Here is a 24,559-nt window from a genome sequence, read left to right as displayed (position 1 = left end):
TGTTAATAACATATTTTTTTTATTTTTATCTATATTTTTAAAATTTTAAACTAAATAATCATATCATTCCAATTTTCCATTAACACTTTTAAATAACGATTATATAAGTATGCAAATGCATCAAATCGCTAGCATATATGATCGATCGTGGGCAGAGAGAGAAGACTGGCGATGCAATTTTTCCCCCTTTTCATACTTAGATAAATAAAGAAAATGGGACTAAATCATTGGTCTGAAAATCATTTTTGGAACCCAAAAAATGCTCGAATTGTACATTTCCCGCCAGGATTTTGGACCATAAATATCCATAATTACACCATTCCAGAGTTCTTTACCTTTTCGTAATGGTGGTTAGAAATTTCATATACCACAAAAACTCGTAAAATTCAAGGAAATAGCATAAAATGCAACCTTATGTGTGCCGGTTTCATCAATGAAATGCCCTGATTTAGGAACACACTTCTATCCCAGAAGGATACAAGAACTCAAAACTTTTAACAAGACTATTGTCGGTCATACATCTCATATTCTCAATATTCAGGAAAAGACAACTATGAGCTTCACGCACAACAAACCATGGCTCCATGGTCAGTATGAGCTACACATGGTAGATGTGGAGAATCGGGTTTCCAAAAAATGAAAAGATATGCCACACACTCAATGATTGCATTCAACTTCCTCGCACATTAAAGAAGCCATATCTATGCCGGTTGCCATGCTCGTAACAGTATTTGGCCTATTTCAACGTCGAAGTAAAGAAGCTACAAGGTAAAGTAATGGTAGTTGTGTATCAGCAAGAAACAAGTCCCATTTGGCTCGTAGGCTTCTCACTGCTTCCACATATCAGCAAACTCGTCAACCTCCAATGGATTCTCCAGCTCGTGCATCTTCCTCCGGGTTTTGGCTTTAACTTTCTTCACATACTTACCGGCCTTCTGCCTCTTCGCCAATGAGCGAATCTATATTGGTTTGTAAAAAGATCATTAAATATTATAAGTATGTAAAATTTCAGTTCAACCAAACTAACCAATTTATTTATTTCAGTAAATTGATGATTACATTTTCTGAATAATGAGTTTAGAGGGACTTTTTTTGGGTGCAAGTTTCGACTTGGTTCGTTTGACATTTTGATTATTTAGGATTAGGATGAGAGTTCATTTCAGCTGGTTCGGTTCTTTCAGAAATAAATTCAGTTTATTCAACCAAACGGAACCGCTACTCATCCCAAATAAATTCTGAGGGGTAAGAATCATATGCCAAGAAATTCCATATTTACAAGTTATGATTGACAAATAGTGCCAAATTAAACAACCTACAATACTGAATAGGCAAAACAAAGAACCGTAAAACAATACTAACCTGATTTGGCGAAACATAAAATGGATTTTCATAAAGGGTTGGACCCCCAAAGCTGCCACCAAATATCTTAATTGGCTTCAAACAAAATCTTGGGCCAACCTACCAGAGAGGAACCATTTGATAATCAAATAGAAATAGCACATGTATCATGTAGTATACAAAAACACGGCGTTCTGTTACAAACCTCGACTAAAGTCATCTTCTCCAAATCCTTGCGATCAACTTTTTGTGTTCCAATATGAGGGCATGATATCTTCAAAAGAACAAAAAAGATAGATTGTTATGTGAATATTTGAAGGTACCTTATATGGTACAAAATTCGTAATAGTACGCTGCGGGACTTGTGTAGGGGAAAAAAAGAAAAGCAGAGAGAAAAAGATAATTAATCATTCGAGTACTAAATGGAATAACATGTAACTTTGTTGTTACGTAATATGGACTGAAAAAAGAAAATTGTAGTAGTGGCAGACTAACAAACAAGACTGAAGCTGATCCTCAATCAAACTAAGCAGGATATGTTCTTCAATGCTAAAGATCACAGAGTTTATAAAACAGAGATCACGTATGCAATAACCTAATAAAGAAAAAGTCTAAAGGCTGGACATTTCATCATCCGCAAAATATTCAATCCTCACTACTTTACATCGTCAAAAGATCAACTTATGATTGTCCACAACAAAGTATCACCAACCTGATAATTTCGGAACCATATATGATCATCAGCAATCGAGAACATAAAGATGTGATCGTGGTAAGGTTTAGATTTTCGGTGGTCCTTTGGGATGCCAAATATCTGAATAAAGGAAATCAAAACCGAAGAAATTGAAAATGCACATGCATAGAATTATAAAGTAACTTATTACAAGTAATGAGAAACAAATGGAACAATTCAGAAACTTCGGCTTAAAAAGGAACATAGCCATCAACTGAATGCCAATTAATTCCAAATAAAACAGGGAACAATTGTGCGATGTTCAATTAGTGTACTTGTGCTTGACAGTAGTTATAAAAAAAATCAAGTACATCAAATGACTCCCAATGTCACTCATCATATCAAACAATTGCAAAATGTATATAAAATGTTAACACATTCCACAACAATCTTCAGCATCACAATACAATCTAATCTACAGCTATCCCACAATAATCTTCAACATCATCCTACTCTACCGAAATACACAAAAAAGAAAAAAGAAAAAAGAAAGGAAACAAAAAGTAATCACAATGAACGAATTTCATTTTAACATTTGAGGTGACTATCATCCAAGCAATTTTTCTATTTTACGCTGACACAATTTACATTTTCCAAATTCATCCAAACAAAATACATATATGTGAAATGTCAAATGTTTTGTGCACAAAGCGAATCCATATAATGGGAAGTCAAACCTGCATAATCATCTCCTTTAACAGCTTCCAGTGAGGCTTTTGATCGAAATTCGACGAAAAGGTCAGGATGGGGCGAGAACCCTTGAGATGATTTCCAGTAAGTTTCAGTTCTTCCTTCGTGTGCACTTAAAAATATAACTCACAAAATAAGATGGGAAAGGAGGTGGCATCCATTTACAAAATGAACCAATCGTCCAATATTTAAAACAATCAATGCATACCTGCATTAACTAAAAACTTGACAGACGGGCCATTGGGGCACTTGGCCATCCATAAATAGAGATCTCTACCTTTCCTACACTGAATTAAAATAATGAAAAAAGTGTAAACGAGAATGTGAATGCAAAACCAGAAGCACAGGCACATTAATACTCAAAGTCTCAACCTTAATTTTCTAATCACATGCCGATACCAGTGAAAATAAGACATTTGAGAATTAAGGAGAAAAAAATGGCAGCTTTACACAAAAATGTTATCAACTCCAAACACATCCAAGCTCGGTAATGAGTCTACCAAGACAATAATAGCTCAACCGGCCCAATCCACAGCCTAAAAAAAAATATTAAGAAGTATAAATAAAAATAATGTATTACTTGGCACCTCAAAAAACAAACAAGAAGAGCAATTCTTCAGCTCGACCAGCTCATTCAAAGCCGTGCCTTTGCTATTCTTCGATTCGACCTTGTTATCTTTCTTACAATGAGGTAAAAGATCCACCATATTCAACATCAAATGCCGATACCTGGTCACCCCAATCCCAAGCAAATCAATAATCAAGCAAACAAACAAAATAGCCAAATAACCCAAAACTGAATTTAAATTATACACTAAACCTGAAACTGATGCGGCGCGAACAAGTGACCAATACTTTCTCCTTATTCCTGAAACCAGCAGGAGCAATATCGTTTTCTTTGATATCCCTATTACTGTCTTTAAAGCCAAGAAGAGTCCGTTTAGGCCTTTCTTCTGCAATTTCATCGTTGTTTGCAATGGCGGCAGCCTCCGTTTCACTGTGCTTTCGCTTCTTCCCCATTCCAAGATACCAAGAAACAGAGTATGCGAAAAGGTAATTGAGAGGAGAAGTAGAGGAAATCGGATTCAGGCTAAACCCTAAACCCTCTCAAATTGGATCGGGATCCTGAATTTATGGGCTTCATGTATGTAATTGGGCTTGGTAACCGGCCCAAAAACTGTTCCAAAATGAGGGTTAGAATTACCTATTGCCCCGTGAATTATGATCGTTGTCCACTTAACCCCTCGAAAAACAAATTATTATCAATGTACTCCCTACAACTATAAACTATTCTCATTTAACCTTGTTTGTATCATCGATTGCTTTATTCCGGCTAGTTAGGACATTGTCTTGATATACATTTAAGGCTCCGTTTGGTACAAGAATGAGATTATTAAATGATTAATAAGTTGATAGTTAAGTGATTGATAAGTAAAGTTGTATAATATATTTGATAGTTAATATTATGTTTGATATAATTTTTAAAAGTGGTATAAGTTAGAGCAGCTCCAACGCTGCGCTAAAATGGTGCAGCAAAGGAGCTCCAATGGGGGGCGCAAATATTTTATTTTTTTTTTAATTTTTTTTATTATCATTTATTTGTTTTTAAATATACTTAAATATTATTTAAATGTTTTTGGTATTATTATAATAACTAATATATTATTTAAAAAAATTAATATATAATCATTTAATGTAATCAATAAATAATTATTATTAATTTAATTTAATTTAATTTTTAAAATTTAATTAATTATTAAATAATTATTTTATAAATAATTGTATTTTGTAATGAAAATGCAAATATTTAAACTATAAATATAAATTGGACTACAAATATAAAATTCGAATACATAAAGGAATACAACTAGTTGACAATTAAAATACAAATACAAACTGAAATACATAATGAAACTAAAAATACGTAATTAAAATCCATGATGGAAACACACATGCAAATTAAAACACATAATTCAAACTACAATTAAAACGACAACATCGAAACATATAATCAATACGGTGGTAAATTAGATCCAGATCCTCCAATATCACCCAAATATTTTCCAAGCATGTCACGATCTTGTTGTTCAGATGATTGTTTTCTTTTTTGCATAATTTTTGCTCGTTCAGCTCGCACAATTTCACGCGATTCTGGATCGCCAATTGTGCTCAAATCCATATACAAAACTCTATTTTCCTCTTGAAGTGCAGCCAACGCCACTTGTTGTTTTCGAGCTTCAATTTTACTTTTCTGATTTTCTAATTTCAATGCGTTATTGTGCAGCTCAAGCATTTTCATATCATAAGTTTGTTGGAGTGAAGCAGATCCCTGTTGTAGGACCTCAACAAGGTTGCGATGCCCTTGTTTCATCGTCGATAACAATTCTGCAATGTTTTCTTCTTTTTTTTTCTTCAATTTTGCCTTTTTAACTCCAATAGGTCGGTCGGATGAAGTGTCACCTACATTTTCATCACTACTTAAATTAATAGTAAAAGAGTTTAATCCTTCAGAACCTGATAATTGAGTCTCTGGTGTATGAGTTTCTGACTGTGATGAATCCAAGTTCGTGAATTTGGTTTGAGTTTCGAAGCTCGATGGATGGATGTCACTAGAAAATTTTTCAAGATCTTTCAAAATTGGCCATACATGATCAAACTTGAATCCTTTGCTGTAATTAGGATCTTGCATGAACAGATCATTTGCTCTGTGCAACTGCCAAAAAAAATCATATTAGAGTCTTTATAGTAAACTATAAATATATCTAAATAATACTCACAATGTCCTCGTCAGATGCACCATTTGGTTTGAGAATTTCGATTTGGCGAATGCATCCTCTTAATCTTCCAACTTGACGGAGTATAGTTTTCACGCGGCACTGCAGTGATCTTTTGTTACGAACTTGTACGGTGTTTGGTTTGCTACTATTGTAATCTTCTTCAACGCGAGCTCATAACTGATCTTTTGATTGATTGATACCGACAATAGGATTCTGTGATATGTCAAGGTATATATGACACAGATGCTTATCTTCTTCAATGGTGTAAGAAGCAGTTCTAGCACTGGATGTCATTGTGTTGCTTGAAAAGGATGATTGGATTGAGTTTGTGTGAGAGTAATGTAGCCAATTTATACTGAAATCGAATCCATCCAACGGTTGTGATTTAGATCTGAAAACACACATTCAACGATCAAGATCTTGATCCGTGTAGAATCAATCCAACGGTTGTGATTTAGATCTGAAAACACATATTCAACGGTCAAGATCTTGATCCGTGTAGAATCAATCCAACGGTTGTGATTTAGATCTGAAAACACACATTCAACGGTCAAGATTTTGATCCGTGTAGAATCAATCCAACAGTTGTGATTTAGATCTGAAAACACACATTCAACGGTCAAGATTTGATCCTTGTAGAATCAATCCAACGGTTGTGATTTAGATCTGAAAACACACATTCAACGGTCAAGATTTTGATCCGTGTAGAATCAATCCAACGGTTGTGATTTAGATCTGAAAACACACATTCAACGGTCAAGATTTTGATCCGTGTAGAATCAATCCAACGGTTGTGATTTAGATCTGAAAACACACATTCAACGGTTAGGATCTTGATCCGTGTAGAATCAATCCAACGGTTGTGATTTAGATCTGAAAACACACATTCAACGGTCAAGATTTTGATCCGTGTAGAATCAATCCAACGGTTGTGATTTAGATCTGAAAACACACATTCAACGGTCAAGATTTTGATACGTGTAGAATCAATCCAACAGTTGTGATTTAGATCTGAAAACACACATTCAACGGTCAAGATTTTGATCCGTGTAGAATCAATCCAACGGTTGTGATTTAGATCTGAAAACACACATTCAACGGTCAAGATTTTGATCCGTGTAGAATCAATCCAACGGTTGTGATTTAGATCTGAAAACACACATTCAACGGTTAGGATCTTGATCCGTGTAGAATCAATCCAACGGTTGTGATTTAGATCTGAAAACACACATTCAACGGTCAAGATTTTGATCCGTGTAGAATCAATCCAACGGTTGTGATTTAGATCTGAAAACACACATTCAATGGTCAAGATTTTGATACGTGTAGAATCAATCCAACCGTTGTGATTTAGATCTGAAAACACACATTCAACGGTCAAAATTTTGATCCGTGTAGAATCAATCCAACGGTTGTGATTTAGATCTGAAAACACACATTCAACGGTCAAGATTTTGATCCGTGTAGAATCAATCCAACGGTTGTGATTTAGATCTGAAAACACACATTCAACGGTCAAGATTTTGATCCGTGTAGAATCAATCTAACGGTTGTGATTTAGATCTCTCCAACGGTTACATTCTTCACAACTATTATATAATGTGATGTAATCATATTATTTTCTCACACCACTCATTTCACATTCTCATTATACTGAAAATGAATTCTCAATCAGAATTACAATTATCTTCCACTAGCTCATCTTCTTTGTCGTTGTCGGACAAAGAAGATGAAACACAAAATGAGTGGTTGAATGCTGTTGAGAGTTTTGCAAATAAAAGAAAAGCAGTCTTAGATGTGATTACTCAAGAGCAAGAGTTGGTTGCTGCGTACATCATTCAAAATGATCAAGAAGCCACACACAAAGGTTCGATTCCAGGTCACGTAGTCATCCATCGTGATCGAGAAGTCGCCAATCGTAATTTATTCAACGATTACTTTGCTGAAATTCCAAGATATAATGAAACAATGTTTCGAAGACGATTTCGAATGTCTCGAAACTTGTTCATTCGTATCATAAATGAGGTAAAGAATCATGATTCTTATTTCATTCAACGAGCTGATGGTGTGGGCCGGCTCGGTCTATCAACTCTGCAAAAAACAATAGCCGCTTTGCGCATGCTAGCATATGCTTTACCCGCGGATGCTACTGATGAATATATCAAAATTGGAGAATTTACAGCAATTGTGTGTATGCAACGGTTTTGTCGTGCTATAGTGGAAGTTTTTGCAGAACGATACTTGAGATCACCTACTTCTGATGATGTTGCCAGACTACTCTACATAGGTGAACAACGAGGATTCTCAGGGATGTTAGGAAGTCTCGACTGTATGCACTGGAAGTGGAAAAATTGTCCAACGGCTTGGGCAGGCCAATATGCAGGTCGTAGTGGTTCTCCGAAAATCATTTTAGAAGCAGTAGCTGATTACGATCTTTGGATATGGCATGCATATTTTGGAATGCCCGGAACAAATAATGATATAAATGTGTTGGAGTCGTCTGGTTTATTCTCCAAACTTGCACAAGGTATTGCTCCTACTGCTTATTACAAAATTGGAGGAAAATAATATGATATGAGATATTACTTAGCTGATGGTATTTATCCAAAATGGTCAACTATTGTGCAAAGATTCATGATCCACGCGGACCAAAAAAGAAATTTTTCGCAATGAAGCAAGAATCCTGCAGAAAAGACGTTGAACGTGCATTTGGAGTCCTTCAATCACGATTTGCTATCGTGGCGTCACCAGCACGTGGTTGGAAAAAATGTCATTTACATGACATAATGACATCATGTATCATAATGCACAACATGATTATCGAAGATGAACGCGATCTCAGTGCACCTATTCAAGATGCGCGAGAAACACCTGCTCCAGAAGTCGAAATGATTGTCGATGATAATATGAAGTTTCAAAAATTTCTCAATCGATATAAAAAAATAAAAGACAAAGATGCTCACTACGAACTGCGGAATGCTTTAATTGAGCATTTGTGAGATGAATATAGTAGTTCAAATGCTTGAAGTTGTACTCGAACGGTCTAAGCATTTATGTTTGAAATTATATTTTGTATTATGTTTGTGATTTGTATGTGTTATGTTTGATGTTGTATCCGTTTCGTATTCGTCTTATTTTTTAAGTTGTATCAATTCTGTGGTTGTCTTATGTTTGAAGTCGTACACATATTTATCAATTTTAATAATTATCATATATTAATTTGTATTATCTATAAATTAATTTATATAATAATAATTAAACCATAAACTTTAAATTTAATATTTATATGTATTAACAATAAAATATTTTTTAATTAATTAAAATATTATTTAGATAATATGTAAAAATATTTATTAACGATAAAATATTTTTTTATAATCGCAAAATTAATTATATAGTTTGTAAAAATATGTTGAATAAAATTAATTAATATATATGAAATAAAAGGAATATTCCGAGAATATTCCTTTTGGTGTAAGATTTGGTGTAAATGGGTTGGCGATGGATATTGTGTTTGGTGCAGAAATTGCACTATTTTAGTGCAAAATTTGCACCAAAATGGTATTTGTGGTTGGAGATGACCTTAGTGTGTATTTCTTATTACCCAAAATACCCTCACCCGAAACCCAATTCTCTCATCTCTCACCCATACAATTTAATATAATAATAATATTTAGATTTCCACCTACTGCACGCCTATCACAAAAATAATGAAAAAGAACAAATGATTTGAAAATGATGATGAAAGCACATTGACCGTTCGATATCTGAAGAAGATGAAGACGAAAGCCAATTTCTTGCACTCCATCTCGGATTCCTTCAATATGTAGCTGTAAGCATTTTTTGACCCTTGATATTTTTCTTCGTTTTGTTTTTTTCTGAAAGATTTTTTCTGGGTTTAGGGGATGGTTTGGAAATCGTTTCCTTTCATCACAAATCTGAGTTCGCCGGTGACAATACTTCGGACATGGCACGCCTATGCTCAAGAATTTGCTCGATGATTTTTCCAGTAAATTTTGAATTTCTTTTTTTTAATTTTTTTTTCAGATATGTTACCTCACACAAGAAGGATGATTCTTCAAATGCCGCAATGAAATCAACACCTTAGTTGGCTCGTATGATGACTGAAATCATGAATCATCTTCAGCGCTGAAGAACTCAAGAATGAAGAAGAGATTTAGGTTTACGGGCTGTAGTATTTTTCTTTTTTTATTATTTAAATTAAATTCAGGGTTATTTTGGTAAGTGCAATGTCTAATCCTTGGCACTGTAGACAGACAAAATTTATCAACGCGAGAAGTGGTTGAGTAGCTGTCAAGCTTGAACAGTAGATTTTAGTCAATCCCAATTAGAGTCCAAGTACAAAAATCCATTCAAACGTGGGATTGCGGCCTAATCAAGGATTTAGCATTCGTACCAAACAGGACCTTAAGAGTTGACATTTATCAATATATGTAAGGTTTATTATTTTTTATAAAACTCATGGGCGGAGCTTGTGTAGGCCCAGTGTGGGCAGCTGTCCATACTGGACCTCCAAAAAAAAAGCCTATATAGTCATATAGGTTGGCCCAAAAAAATAAAATGACTAATATGTTTTAGTAGAAATAGGCTTTAAAAAAAAGGCTTCAACCCATAAAAAAAGAAATAAGCTTTACAAATGTGTGAGATATAGAAAGGCTTACCCAAATTTTTGTATAATCACATCATACAAACAAACAAACATGAGAATTAAATACATAAATTTTACTAAGATTTAGGAATTAAAAATATATATCCGACATAGATTTATGTTATATTTCAGATATTTTTTTTTAAAAAAAAACCACGTAGATACATATTTATTTCATGCACATAATCATTAGTTTTAAATCACATTGAGTGGCATATGTGCATAACATGTAAAGATTAAAATTTAATGATGTTTTGTGCTGAATAAAGAAAGAAAAAAAAGATCAAAAAACATTGAGCAAAATCTAATGTTTTTTTTATGAATTTCGACCCTAGCTAATGTCTCAATAAATAAGTTGAAAATGAAAAATATTTTGAAATTTTTTTAACAATAAACTATTGATTAAAAAAATTATCATTACAAAGATTAAGAAGAAAGTATAAAGTCATTTTCACATAGTTAATAACTTAGATAAATTTTTTAAGAAAAAATTTTATGGTAATTATTTTGTGGTGTTTTAGAATATTTTGTTTTATTTTTTGCTTTATTTTTTATAGTTTATAATCGTCCACACTGAATTAAAATTCTAGCTCCGCCCCTGATAGGACCCCACATATATTGATAAATGATCACTCTTAGATCTATCATAAGGTAGTATCCTTGGCCCGTTTGGTAGATAGGATTAGCGTGGAATTGGTGTTGCAGTCAAGCGTTTGACTGGTTTTTTTGTAAAACTCTGGATACCACCAAGCCCGTGATTGTGCACTGTTGAAGTTTGAAAAGGGGTGAAATAAGTCCGGCTTGCAGATAAGGTATTCCAATCCTCCATTCTACAGTAACATTGACAACCGAAACAATTACCCAAAATACCCTCCGCCCTACTTACCTTCTATCATTTCTTCAGCCGTATTTGGCAAAAGGGAGAAGGGTTGATGCATGTTACGAAATGAATTTTCTTCCCATTTCGCTCTGAAATCGGCGCATCAGTGGGTAAGATCTTGTTACCATATTTTAATTATTGTTCACCCTCTTGGACGTCACAATTTAGTGGAAAGAATGTGATCTTTCCGTGTGTTTAATTAGTTGGCCACACAAATTTTGTTTCACGAATCATCCATTTCCGAGCGTTCTCTTAACAATACGAAAAAAAATAGGGCAGGTGAAGCATAAGTTGGAGCAAGATTTCAAGGTTGGCGAGCCGCTGTGTTTGAGATGTGAAGCCGCTGTGTTTGAGATGTAAAAATGGAAGAGATGCGAAGATGCAGGGTTCTTTGAAGAGGAGAGTATCTCGGGATATGAGTTGAGTTAGGGTGAAACGTGAATTTGATTCAGTCAAGGGGTAAATTTGGCACATTCGAAAAATATATAATTCTTATCCGGGACATAATCACACGAACCAAACATGTATATTTTGTTAATATAATTTAACATATCCTTATACAACACATTATTATTCATATTATAATTTTTACATTAGTAATCTCATCACACCTACCAAGCGCATCATTAGCATGAAATATTCTCCTTATTCTAACATTGAATCTGTAATCATTTAAACAATTGAATATTTCCTATGTTTAATATTTTTATTTTAAAATATCGCGCGGCGTTTTTGCAAAAATTAGAATGCGTTAAGCTTTTGACTATAATAAATTAATAACTATAGGTTGATTGATCAAATTTTGAACCAAATCATATTTTCTCGGTCTCACAAAATTAAAAATCAAAACAAACCATTATTTTTTCTCTACCATAAGAAACAAGAAACATGTAGGATAATTATTCTCACATGCAAATCATGGTTTAATCTATGCTACCTCATTCAGATAGTGCCCGAATAGGAATCCAACGGCCCACATTTTTTTGCATTTGAGATGTTCACAAAAAAATTGAACCCTTGAATGCAGCATTTTTTTGCATTTGAAATGTCCATGTGCTGGCATAGACTAAATCTCAAATCACACTTCTACGCTTATAACGTGCACATTTTTTAAAAAATAAAATAAAATTGATCATATTATCGGTTAATTTACAGTTTGTTTTCGAACGTTGATCCGTGCACAGCCTTATATCGTCAAGATCAACTAAATTTAATAATTAGATAGATTGATCCACGCTAGTTTCCTCGTTCTCTTTTCAATTAAAATATTTTCAGATACATTTAATTTAACAATAAAGAGAACTGCAAAAGCCATCACACTATTCTCTATTTCCACATAAAAATGTATATACATCACATCTTTTGCTTGTGGACCAGTCATACAAATACCACACACAAAGTGAGATTCATTGGAATAAATGTATCTAAAACACGGTAATCCATTTCAGGACACAAACTGTTTCAAACTAAAGAAAAGGAAGACAATATTACATGCTTGTTCCGCTACATTCGGCATACATGAAACCATCGCGCAGCTGAACCATACATTTATAGTTTTTTATTTGATTTCGGATTCACTTGTATGTTGCCATACCAACACCGGCTTCTCCACCACCATAAGGCGTGTAGCTTTTCCTAGACTTGGAGTAATTGACATAATAAAACTCCGATGCTAGGCAAAACAACAGAACAAAAACCGCACCTGCTGCGAATACTCCCCTTCTCACAGTCTCACAAGTGGGAGGGTTATCGAAAAATTTTACAGTGTATTTGTAATGATAAGCATTTCTCACTGAACCCGCCAGCAAGCACGACTCCGCGATGAAAAATGTCACCCTGCACAAGATTTTAATCTGTTTGGTCAAGCATAAAATACACAATGTAGTCTGTACTGTACGTCAAGAAAATCTCGTGAGATACTTTATGTAATGCCACTTGAGAGCATCAATGATAAAAGTTTCAGCAGTTTTACAATTTATGCACCAGCATCGGCACAATAATGACGCGGAAACTACTATTTACCCCATGGAAGACTCCACAACAGCATCTTCAGATCAACCAGCATATTCATTTCTGTTATGCTCTTATAATGAGTTTTAAGCGCATGCATGAGATACTAATATCGGTGGAAGACATACATTATAGGCCTCCATTGATGCCGGTTTTTATCAATTGTCAGTGATACTTAAATATCTTCTATCTAATAGATTAGTGGCTTCGACATTGAATTTAAGGCCTAACAATATGAAAGTGAAAAAATATGACATGGAAACCATTTTTCACTCCATAATTTATCAAGTGTGTGAAAGTGGATGCTGAGAGAACATGAATTGTTCTAGTGATACTGCACCCTCAGTAGTGTTCCCAACATTTCATAGTTTTCCATTTTTCATCAGAAAATATTATCATATCAAATATGCTTGTGATGAGTGCGTACCAGACAATGATGAAAAGAATGCATGCACAAGCTCTTGAACCTCCAGGATTTAAAGACTTCCCAAAGCAGAAGCATCGGCTTGCGATCATCATAATTACCTGGCTGATTAGGACAAACAGAAACGCACCGACACCAAATCCAGTTGCAATATCGGAATCATAAACACAGAACTTATAGTTATCTTCACTATCTTCCTTTACCACTCCCTGTCGACAGTTATAAGACATTGAAATTTAGAGGGAAAAAAAAACAAGATGAAAGAAAGGTAACATAGTATCAAGCTCAGATGCCAGTTTATAATCAATGAATAGAAGGAAGCCGAGCAGACATCCAAACTTAGTTCACGTATAACTGATTTACCATCATTTACAAACTTCAGATCAAGTTTTTACAAGTCAAATGTTGTGGAGGCATTGTGTCCATAAGCTCTTAGGATGTGAGGAATAACTATCCTACATGTTTCTTATTTCTTAAGGTAGAGAAAGATAATATGCACAATCATACGAGCATAAGCAGTTTGAACCATATTTTTGGCATTTTTAATTCACCACATGATGTTGAGTGGTTTCCTTTAATTAGTCATTGGACATTGCAATGTAATGATCAACCTCGAGAGAGTTCCTATCACATTATTAAAAACCCATAGAAAATAAAGTTATAGCATACACATATGAACCCAAAACAAATTAACTTAAACTTGAGTCGACTGTGATCTCCAGACGTGCATATTGGAATACTTAGCACAGCAAACTCCCAAGCTTGATCCCCAACAGCTAAGGTCCTAACTTTAGTGTCTAGCAGATAATTTATGCCCAAACAAGTTTAAACCGAGTTAACTGGATTTATGCCAACATTAGTTTTCTTTGTTTTGTGGCTCAATGCATGCCTTCGACTCCACAGTTTCAAGATAAAGGAGGAGACTGCATTACCTGCTGAAGTTTCCTATGCTAATCGTCAACTATACAGTGCATATACAGGTGTTGTTTCAAATTTCAGACACAAAGATGCAACCAAAATCCTTGATTACAAATAACGGATGTCTGAAGAAATCATTAATAAACTGTAAACTTTGTAGATATTACTGATACGCCACACATATTCAATCGATGCAAGATTATATGGAATGAATACGATAGAATGCCATTATATTAAAATCCCAAACTTAAATGTTTATTTCAAATTTGTTTTCAACTGAAAGGCGTGGCGTTTCTCTCTGGTCTAGCCACAAGTGGATCTGCGCTTCAGACTCCACATTCACCGACAAATACTCAAAATTCCCAATTTCAAGTGCCAAATAACATCAAGCACTGCATTCACCTCTGTTTAACTCTCCACACCACATGCATTCAGAATTCCCAACCCATTACAAGAAATTCACATCATGACGTTCAGTTCTTAAACCAACAAAAACGGATCAGGAAACCAAAAGAGAAAAACCCTTGATCTTACTTTTTATAAAAAAAAAAAAAGTGGGAAAAAGAACTTACAGTACTCCTCCTCTGTTCAGCAGCAACCGCCAAGCCAAAAGCAATTAAATCGAAAATAAATACGATAACCCTCAACAATCTGGAAGCCATTGAAGCGGGAGTTTGGAAAGATTTTTCACATAAAAAAGAGAGTTTTTCTGTGAACTGAACGCGCAACCAGATCTAATATTCTACTTGAGGACGACTGTTGAGTGATGAAGAAGCTGAGAGAGAGAGAGAGCTTGCCATAAATATATTTCAACGACTCATTTATTTACCCCACCCCCACCTGCCAAAGTGTATTTTATACGAGATATTTTAATTAAAAAACAAAGAAAAAATAAAATAATTTTATGGTATTTGTTGAATTTTTTTATTTTTTTTTAAATTCAGATGTTCACTTAAATATATTAATTTCTATCGGATCTCATATTTATTATTAAAAAAAGAGTGATGCTACATGTATACGTTGGGTTACACGTTGCACTTGACATTACATAAATATCCTTGATGTATTTTGGAAATAATATTTTCAAATAAAATAGAGAGATAATTTTGTAATTTCATGTAGAATGTGTAACCCAACGTGTAACTTTCTATATACATATAACATTTTTCTTTAAAAAATTCGGATGAGCCAAAAAGCTAACAAACAGGTAATTACTCTCCGTTCTCTTAATTGAATTGCAATTAAACTCGGCCCAATCCTTTTAAAATCGTGTTCACATGGAAAAAATAGAACGAAAATATAAAAAAAAACATATTACTATTACTAATTAATTATTATTAAAAGTGAAATGCCTAATTTGTAAATGTGAATTGAACGTGTATTGGGATAATCATGACGATGACATACTTATACTTCATTCCATATCAAGATATATATCAAAGAGTTTTGATATGTTGATCAATTATAATAAGCATTTATATAAATATTGTTGATGATTTCATTCTTTATTTTAAATAAATAAATGTCACATTAATCGATATTGTACTGTGATGGTAACTCCCGTATCAAAACTCCTCTAGATTTCTTACACATCTTTCAACAAAAGGGATATAATAATAATAAAAGTTGGTGTCGGTGGGTCAAATGGAGGTAGATTGAGAGGCGGGCTCCACGCCGTTAAAAAAGGGGGAGATCAAACTCCATCTCCATGGTTGACTTCAATTTTTATGTATTATTATGTATTGGGATAATCTTTAAGAATATGTTTTTAAAATTTGTTTGTGGTGATAAAAAAAAAAAATGTAATTGATATTATTTTGTGATATATGTCAAAATATCCAACGTTTTATTTGTTGGTTAGGCTTTAGAAAATGTCGGCTATATATATGCGGAGTGAGAAACAATTATAAGGAAATAGTTCAGAAAAGAGTTCGGACTCATATTCTAATACTGCAAATTTTTTTGTGAGCCTCAAAATATGAACGTAGTAAATTTGGTAAACGAACTCTCCGATATCGAATTCTAAGAGTAAAAGCCTAAAAATCTAAATTCTTTTTCTTTCTTTTTTTTTTAAAAAAGAATTGTATTCAAGTGTGATTGCTTAAGAAATTCGAAACAAGACCAATTTCAAGGTTTACTGAATCAAAAATTCGAATTTTAAGCAAATAAACTTACGGTGCGTTTAGTTGCTGTAACAAGATAAGTGATGGATTGATAATTTGGTTGACTAGTGAAAAATGCACATGTTTTGCATGTGTAAAATATAGGTTTTTTTTATATGTAATATTTTTTTAAAAGAAAAAATGGAGTAAGTGGGAGGTTTAGTGAGATAATGGATTAAGGATAATTACGGAATAAGAAATTTTGGTGTCCTCAAAGTTAGTTAGTATAATAGGTTCATCTTTTATATAATAGTATAGATACATGAAAGGATAATTTAAATAATAAATTTCAAAAGTGTGTTGTTTGGTGTGAATGATATATCAAATATGATAATATGTACGTTGTTTTTTTCACTTGATAAAACTATAGATCGATATATGTATTTTACCGGTCAGCAAAAATACCATTTACTAAACTTATCGATTAACGTTCTCATATTTATCCACCACAACGAAAATTATTCTCGCTCCCGAGCCTTTTGTGGACGGCTATTTTTTAGTGCTTCGATGAGGGCTTATTCCTCTCTCTACGACTTGTTTTCTTAGATTTATTGCCCAGTCTGCTGATATTAAAGGATTCGAGAGATTAAAATTCTAGCTATTTATATTTATGGCTCCACCATTGATTGCATGTAAAATAAAATTAGAGAAGAATAGGAAAGGATGAAAATGATGAAGGAAATGCAAGTTCAGATGGATCTATTTGTACTTTTTGAAAAGACCTCACCTAGTCGTAACCCAATTTATTGGGCTTGGACATATTTCATGTGGTTACCTTTCACAAAACAAATATGATATTTAGCATCAAAACCCACCGGAAAATTCATTCTTCAGTTCGGAAATTTAATTGAGCACTCCATGCTCCAGCTAAGATTAATGGGGCTCGAGGTGGACTCCGCTGTTGTTTTATCATTGGGCCACAAATATTTTGGGCGCATCTTTTTTGGGCTTGACCAACCTCACCATGCATTCATGTCATGCATATCATGTCATTGGGCCACAAATATTTTGGGCTCATGTTTTTGGGCTTGACCAAACTTCCCTCATGCATTCATGTCATGACATGCATATCATCATCCAAATCCTTAAAGTATCCTATTTTTCACGTTATATTCGGAGTTTTTATGTCATCGCAAATACTACAACTATTTTTAATTTCCTTAAATAATATATATGAATGTGCAGGTATTATATTTCAACATCTTTTGACATTTGTCTCTCAATTTTAATGCTCGTGTCTTGTAGTTCGTATATATGACTTTCATGTTTTGGGAATAATATACATTTATTACGACAGTTTGATATCATAGTGATAAACATTTAGAATAGCAAAATTTAAAAAAAAAAGAACATTTAAAATAGCTAGGTTTCAAAAAAAAAAAAGAAACATTTAGGATAGCGTACTATTTTTGACAAAAAACAATTGGCAATATGTGTTATTTCTAATCAGGTTTTGTTACGATTAAAGTCGTTCAAATTTGAATTATACTGATAGGTTACACCTAAAAATTCAACTGGGCCTGAGCCCAATCATGAAGGTCCACTCCAAATATTTGTGAGGCCCAAGCTTATTTAAATATTATATATATTTAATTCAAGCAGACCCTGAATTCTACAAAAGCCCATAAGAGGCTCGAGCCCGTGAAACACTCCGAATATCTATAAATAGTTCAAGTCACCTCATTATTAAGGTACACAGTTTCTTAAGCACTATATCGCTCTACTCTCGATTATTATTCCTTGAGTAATAACTGACTTGAGCGTCGGAGTGCCTTCGCCGGGAACCCTCCCGGCTCCTCTGATTTTGTTTTGTGACGTAGGAACAACCCACCGAAGATCTTCACCGGGAACATACAAGGATCTGTTGATACTCCGAACTTTGCGAAAGCAACGTGTCATACACAAGTGATTTTTGGCTTCATCAGCTTGGCGCCGTCTGTGGGAACCCGTTCACTACGTCATTGAGAACACATATTACTTCAAAAATGTCTCAAGGAAATGTTAACAATGGAAACGCACCGCCGAGTATTACTCTCACCCGTGAAGACTTGACTGCGCTAATGGAAAACACAGCCGCACTCGCAGCAAAAGATGCAGTTGCTCAGTACCTAGAAACCCGCAAGCGCAAAAGCAGCAAGAAAAAGGCTCAGACTGAAGGCTCGTCATCTCTTGACCCTAATAACGGAGACCCAAATAAAGATAAATCTAAAGTGAATGATAAAGATCAAGGGGGGACCAAGAAAATTACTACTCAAAAAGACGGTGAAGCAAGTGTTCACACAGTTCATGACATTTCTGGCGAAAACAAGATCACTAATCCAGCTCGGAAGGATGGATCTCGCACACATGTAATTGGAGAGAATATGTCCGCAATTTTGCCATCACGCCGAAGCCCCTTCACTGATGACATATTATCTGAAGCATTACCAAAGGGAGTCAAAATCCCCAGCTTACCTGAGTTCGATGGAACGAGTGACCCCCAAGACCATATTGACAAATTCTACGCGAAAGCGGATTTGTATGATATCACAGATGCTGCATACTGTAAAATTTTCCGAACAACATTATCAGGAAGAGCACTCACATGGTTCAACAAGTTACCCTCTGGATCTATTGCCAATTTGGAGCAACTTATTGACTGCTTCATCCAGCAATTCTCAATTAACAAAAAATACCCAAAAACAACAGCATATTTGTTCACAGTCATTCAAAAAGAAGGAGAATGTTTGAGGGACTATGTTCGGCGATTTACTCATGCGGTGCACGAAGTCTTACACGTGAACCATGATTTGTTAGCTGGAATAATGCAGAAAAACTTGCGTCATCGGAAGTTCAAGGAATCAATAGCGGGAAGGCCGCCCAAAAACCTAGAGGAATTACTGGAAAGAGCTGAGAAATACATTCGGGTTGAAGAATCTATTGAACCACATTACCTGAATAAAAGAAAGAGAGAAGAAGATAAACCAGATATTAGAAAGCGAGACGAGAAGCGAACAGCACAGAGCCCCCGTCTCCAGAATACACCCCTCAATGCACGTCTGACCGATATACTGGTAGTGGCTGAAAAACAAGGATTGTTGCGTCCCCCTCGCCCAATGCAGAATAACCCAAAGCGCCAACGTTCGGAAAAGTATTGTCATTTTCATAAAGATAAAGGCCATACTACAGAAAATTGCTTCAGTTTGCGAGCAGAAATTGAAAAACTCATAAAACGCGGACATTTGGGAAATTTCGTGGACAAGTCCCGCGGTGAAAAACGAGATGACAGGCGTCGGGACGAACAACCAAAACATGACTATCAAAAGCGCCATGACGAAACTGGGAAACAGCATGAACGAGCGGATGAAAATTTGCCCTCGGGAGGGGTAATCGCCGTAATCACTGGGGGGCCTGCTTGTGGCGACTCGAACAATGCAAGAAAAGCTCTTCTGCGAGCAGCAAAAGGAACCAACAATTTATCCAGCCCCACATCCTTGTCAATATGTGAAGTTGGAACCATCCAAGATGGATTATCATTCAGTGACAAAGATCTGGAGAACCCTCGGGGTATCCATAATGATGCTTTAATCATCTCAGCCACAATCTCCAATTTTTGGGTAAAGAAAATTCTAGTGGATTCAGGAAGTTCGGCCGACATAATTTTTCATGATGCATTCGTCAAGTTGGGTGTTAGTAATGCACAGTTAACTCCAGTCAACACTCCACTAGTCGGATTTTCCGGAGAAATAGTTGAAGCTTTGGGAGAGGTAACGCTTCCTCTATCCTTGGGTTCTTACCCCAAGCGGTCTACTAAAATGGTGAAATTCCTTGTGGTAAAAGCTTCATCTGCGTACAATGTGATATTGGGACGACCAAGTCTCAATATATTCCAAGCCATCGGATCGACATATCATATGAAGCTGAAGTTTCCGACTCCAGGAGGAGTAGGAGAAGCCCTTGGTGATCATCGTCTAGCTAGAGAGTGTCATGTAGTGACTCTGCGGGGTTCGTCAGAAAATCGGAAAAGACAAGTCTCTAGTGAGGAAAAACCACCAAAACCCGGAAAGCTTTTGCGTGAAAATGGAATACATTTGGTGGATGAAGAAGCTGAGAGCAAAGAGAGAATAACAGCAACCGAAACTCTGAAACATGTGGCAATCATTCCAACTGATCCCAAGAAAACCCTAAAGATCGGGACCGAATTACCTCCTGAGCTGGAAGAGAAGTTGAAAAATTTTCTTGGTCGCAATTTGGACGTGTTTGCTTGGGGTGATGAGCATCTGCCAGGAATACCTCATGAATATGCGCTTCATCACCTCCGTGTTGATCCGAAAATGAGACCGGTGAAGCAAAAGAAAAGAGCATTTGGTCCAGAGAAAAATCGGCATATAGCCGCGGAAGTGGAGAAACTCTTAGTGGCAGAGTACATCAGGCCAGTTTCATACCCAGATTGGCTTGCAAATGTGGTTTTAGTACCGAAACCTGGAGGAAAGTGGCGTTTGTGTATAGATTTCACTGATCTCAACAAAGCATGCCCCAAAGATCCGTTTCCACTCCCTCGAATTGACTTGTTAGTCGATTCGACAGCAGGATGCGAGCTGCTCACTTTTCTTGATGCATATCAAGGATACAATCAGATCGGCCTAGCGCCAGAAGACCAGGAAAAAGCAAGTTTCATCACCGATAGGGGAATTTATTGTTATGATGTAATGCCGTTTGGTTTGAAAAATGCTGGAGCTACCTATCAGCGTCTGGTAAATACCATGTTCGAACACTTGATCGGGCGTAACATGGAAGTTTATATAGATGACATGCTCGTCAAAAGTATTCAAGCATATGATCATTTGGAAGATCTTGAGGAATGTTTCAGTATACTCAGAAAATACAGGATGAAACTTAATCCGGATAAATGCACTTTTGGTGTACGAGGGGGCAAATTTCTCGGTTATATGGTGTCAGAACGAGGAATAGAGGCCAACCCGGAAAAAATCAAAGCAATTTTAAACATGAATCCTCCGAAGAGTGTAAAAGGCATCCAAGAGTTGACAGGACGTTTGGCCGCCCTCAACCGATTTATCTCAAGATCTGCAGACAAGGGTTTACCATTTTTCAAAATGTTGAGGAGTGGGAAAGGTTTTCAATGGACAGAAGAGTGTCAGCAAGCATTTGACGAGTTGAAAGTGCATCTGACCTCTCCGCCGTTGTTGGTAAAACCAAACGAAGGTGACACCCTATTAATTTATCTGGCAATATCTGCGGAGGCGGTAAGTGCAGTATTGGTCTCTGAAGTAGGACGTGAGCACAAACCAGTTTATTATATCAGTCGAACTTTACACGGAGCAGAATTAAGATATACAAAAATCGAGAAACTGGCACTGGCTTTGGTAATTGCAGCGAGAAAATTACGTCCTTACTTTCACTCTCATCCAATAATTGTACTCACCAATCATCCTCTCAAACAAATTATCTCGAGTCCTGAAGCATCAGAAAGAATGGTTAAGTGGGCTGTTGAACTGAGCCAATATGGAATTGAATATCGCCCATGTCCAGCGATTAAAGCACAAATCCTGGCTGATTTTCTAGTAGAAATGACAGTAACTCAAGAAGAAAGCTCCACCCAAACATGGATGATTTATGTCGACGGGTCATCAACCTCTACAGGAAGCGGTGCAGGTATAATTGTGGAGAGCCCACAGGGAGATAAATTTCAATATGCTGTCAAATTTCTATTCCGTGCAACGAATAATGAGGCAGAATATGAAGCTTTCATCATGGGAATTAAATTGGCCCTGTCGGTCGGAGCAAAAAGACTAACGATACATAGTGACTCCCAACTTATCGTCAGTCAGGTTAAGGGAAATTATGAAGCGAAGGAAGATAAAATGTTTGAATACCTCACTCAAGTGAACGAGCTTCTCTCGCGTTTAGACAGCTATGATATAAAGCAGATACCTAGAGGGGAAAATGAGTCAGCAGACCGCCTTGCCAAGTTAGCAAGCTCTTTGGCCAACATTGATAGTAGGAAAATTACATTCCTAACTTATGGCAAGGAAAAAACTGATGGAAGTGATGTTACAATCTTCTGTGCTGACAGCAAAGAGCCTAGTTGGAAAGATGAAATAATCGACTATTTAAAGCAAGAGAAACTACCTGCTAACCAAGTCGAAGCTCGAAAACTTAAAGTGAGAGCTGCTCGGTTCACGATCATTGACGGAGAACTGTACAAAAGAGGTTTCTCTTCACCTTACCTAAAGTGTCTAATGCCAGCTAAGGGAAACTATGTGCTCCGTAAAATTCATGAAGGAATATGTGGAAATCACTTAGCTGGCAGAGCTCTCGCGGGGAAAGCATTGCGCCAAGGGTACTTTTGGCCAACGATGAAGCAAGACGCGATTGAGTTAGCAAAATATTGTCACGCATGTCAAGAGCATGCTAACTTTCATCACCAGCCGGCTACAATCTTACAGCCCCTGGAAAGTCCTCTACCTTTTGCTCAATGGGGAATGGATTTGGTAGGTCCTTTTCCTCCTGCTACCGGATAAAGAAAATTTCTGATAGTAGCTGTGGATTATTTCACCAAATGGGTCGAAGCTGAACCATTGGCCAAAATATCCGAGAGAGATGTAATCAATTTTTTATGGAAGAATATAATATGCAGATTTGGCATTTCTCAAACCTTGGTTTCAGACAATGGAACTCAATTCTCTGGAGCGAAGATAAAAGACTGGTGCAAAGGACTTTCTATCAGGCAGTTCTTCACTTCTGTAGGGAATCCTCAAGCAAATGGGCAAACCGAGGTCACCAACCGAACCATTCTACAGCACCTCAAAACACGCCTAGGCAATGCCAAAGGAAAATGGGTGGATGAGTTGCCAAGTGTTCTATGGGCATATCGAACCACTCCACGCTCTTCAACTGGATAATCTCCTTTCAACCTGGCCTACGGAGCGGAAGCTGTGGCTCCTGCCGAAATCGGAGAGCAATCATGGCGAGTGAAACAGTACACTTCATCTGGGAATGACCAAGCCCTCCGAATTTCATTGGACTTGGTGGATGAACTGAGAGATGAAGCTTCGACACGAGCAGAGAGATATCGAGCTTGTATGACTAAAGCATACAATGACAGAGTCAAACCAAGATCTTTCCAAGTAGGAGATCTTGTATTGAGAAAGTCTGACATCTTGAAGTCTGTGGGCAAGCTGGATCCGAAATGGGAAGGCCCCTACAAAGTAATTGAGATTGTGAAGATGGGAACATATCGCCTCCAACATTCAGATGGAAGAATACTTCCCAGGCCTTGGAACGTGGCCAACCTGAAGAAGTTTTATGCATAAACTGCAACTCCCGTCAATAATAGGCTAAATTTATCTTTTTTAGCATATTTTCCTTATGTTTTCATATTACAATTTTGTGATACATTTTTCAACTAATTTGATTATTGTTTTTATATAAACAGATTACTTTGTCGAAATCATATCATATCTCCCCTCCTATACTAACGCTTACTTACGACATAAACGTCATAGACCCTAGCAATCATAAAAAATTTCCAACAATAAGAGGCTTGGCCAGCCCCTTGGGACATTTGAACTTATGACGCTGTAAGAGGTCAGGACGACATAATAACATTATAAGTCCCGGGATACCTCACCACGCACCAAGTGGGTTTAGGAATTCCCCATGAAACAAAATCTTGGGAGATTGATCCCCTCCCAAGTACTCCATTGTTAAAGCGATAATATTTTATTCATAAAACAAGTATGCAATAGCAAATTCAAAATGCAAAAGAGATATGATAATCGACAAATACTTAATTACTCAAAAAGAACAAAAAAAGTCTATGACTTTGACTCTGTCACAAAAAAATTCTTGCCCAAAAGTGGCAAGAAATAATAAAGATAAACTGCTCCACGGCTCCAAAGAGTAGTCTCCATATAGTTTCGACACACACCGTCATTATTGGTTGTATAAACTAAAAA

The 24,559-nt window shown here is 36.0% G+C and overlaps 3 protein-coding genes and 1 pseudogene across 3 annotated transcripts; 2 read left to right on the top strand and 2 right to left on the bottom strand.

Annotated features, from left to right (window-relative positions):
• Window positions 1–476: 476 nt before the first annotated feature.
• LOC140882534 (ribosome biogenesis protein BRX1 homolog 1-like) lies at window positions 477–3,845 on the bottom strand. Its single transcript, XM_073288594.1, has 8 exons — window positions 3,582–3,845; window positions 3,349–3,490; window positions 2,970–3,048; window positions 2,749–2,873; window positions 2,051–2,152; window positions 1,544–1,612; window positions 1,360–1,458; window positions 477–959 (listed from the first exon to the last, which is right to left on the bottom strand). The coding sequence occupies exons 1-8, from the start codon at window positions 3,779–3,781 to the stop codon at window positions 828–830; spliced, it is 948 nt and encodes a 315-aa protein (XP_073144695.1). The 5' UTR covers window positions 3,782–3,845; the 3' UTR covers window positions 477–827.
• Window positions 3,846–7,197: 3,352 nt separating this feature from the next.
• Window positions 7,198–8,537, top strand: LOC140877924 (uncharacterized; annotated as a pseudogene).
• Window positions 8,538–12,390: 3,853 nt separating this feature from the next.
• Window positions 12,391–15,244, bottom strand: LOC140883357 (uncharacterized). The gene is made up of 3 exons (XM_073289792.1): window positions 15,012–15,244; window positions 13,525–13,730; window positions 12,391–12,923 (listed from the first exon to the last, which is right to left on the bottom strand). Exons 1-3 carry the CDS (start codon window positions 15,099–15,101, stop codon window positions 12,662–12,664), a joined length of 558 nt encoding a protein of 185 aa, XP_073145893.1. The 5' UTR covers window positions 15,102–15,244; the 3' UTR covers window positions 12,391–12,661.
• Window positions 15,245–18,586: 3,342 nt separating this feature from the next.
• Window positions 18,587–23,122, top strand: LOC140877923 (uncharacterized). Its single transcript, XM_073281525.1, has one exon. The coding sequence runs from the start codon at window positions 18,587–18,589 to the stop codon at window positions 23,120–23,122; it is 4,536 nt and encodes a 1,511-aa protein (XP_073137626.1).
• Window positions 23,123–24,559: the final 1,437 nt, after the last annotated feature.

The sequence above is a fragment of the Henckelia pumila genome, chromosome 2 (genome assembly GCF_033568475.1).
Source record: "Henckelia pumila isolate YLH828 chromosome 2, ASM3356847v2, whole genome shotgun sequence".
Lineage (NCBI taxonomy): Eukaryota > Viridiplantae > Streptophyta > Magnoliopsida > Lamiales > Gesneriaceae > Henckelia > Henckelia pumila.
Note: the sequence above shows the minus strand (reverse complement) of the source record. Positions and strands in the feature narration are given on the sequence as shown.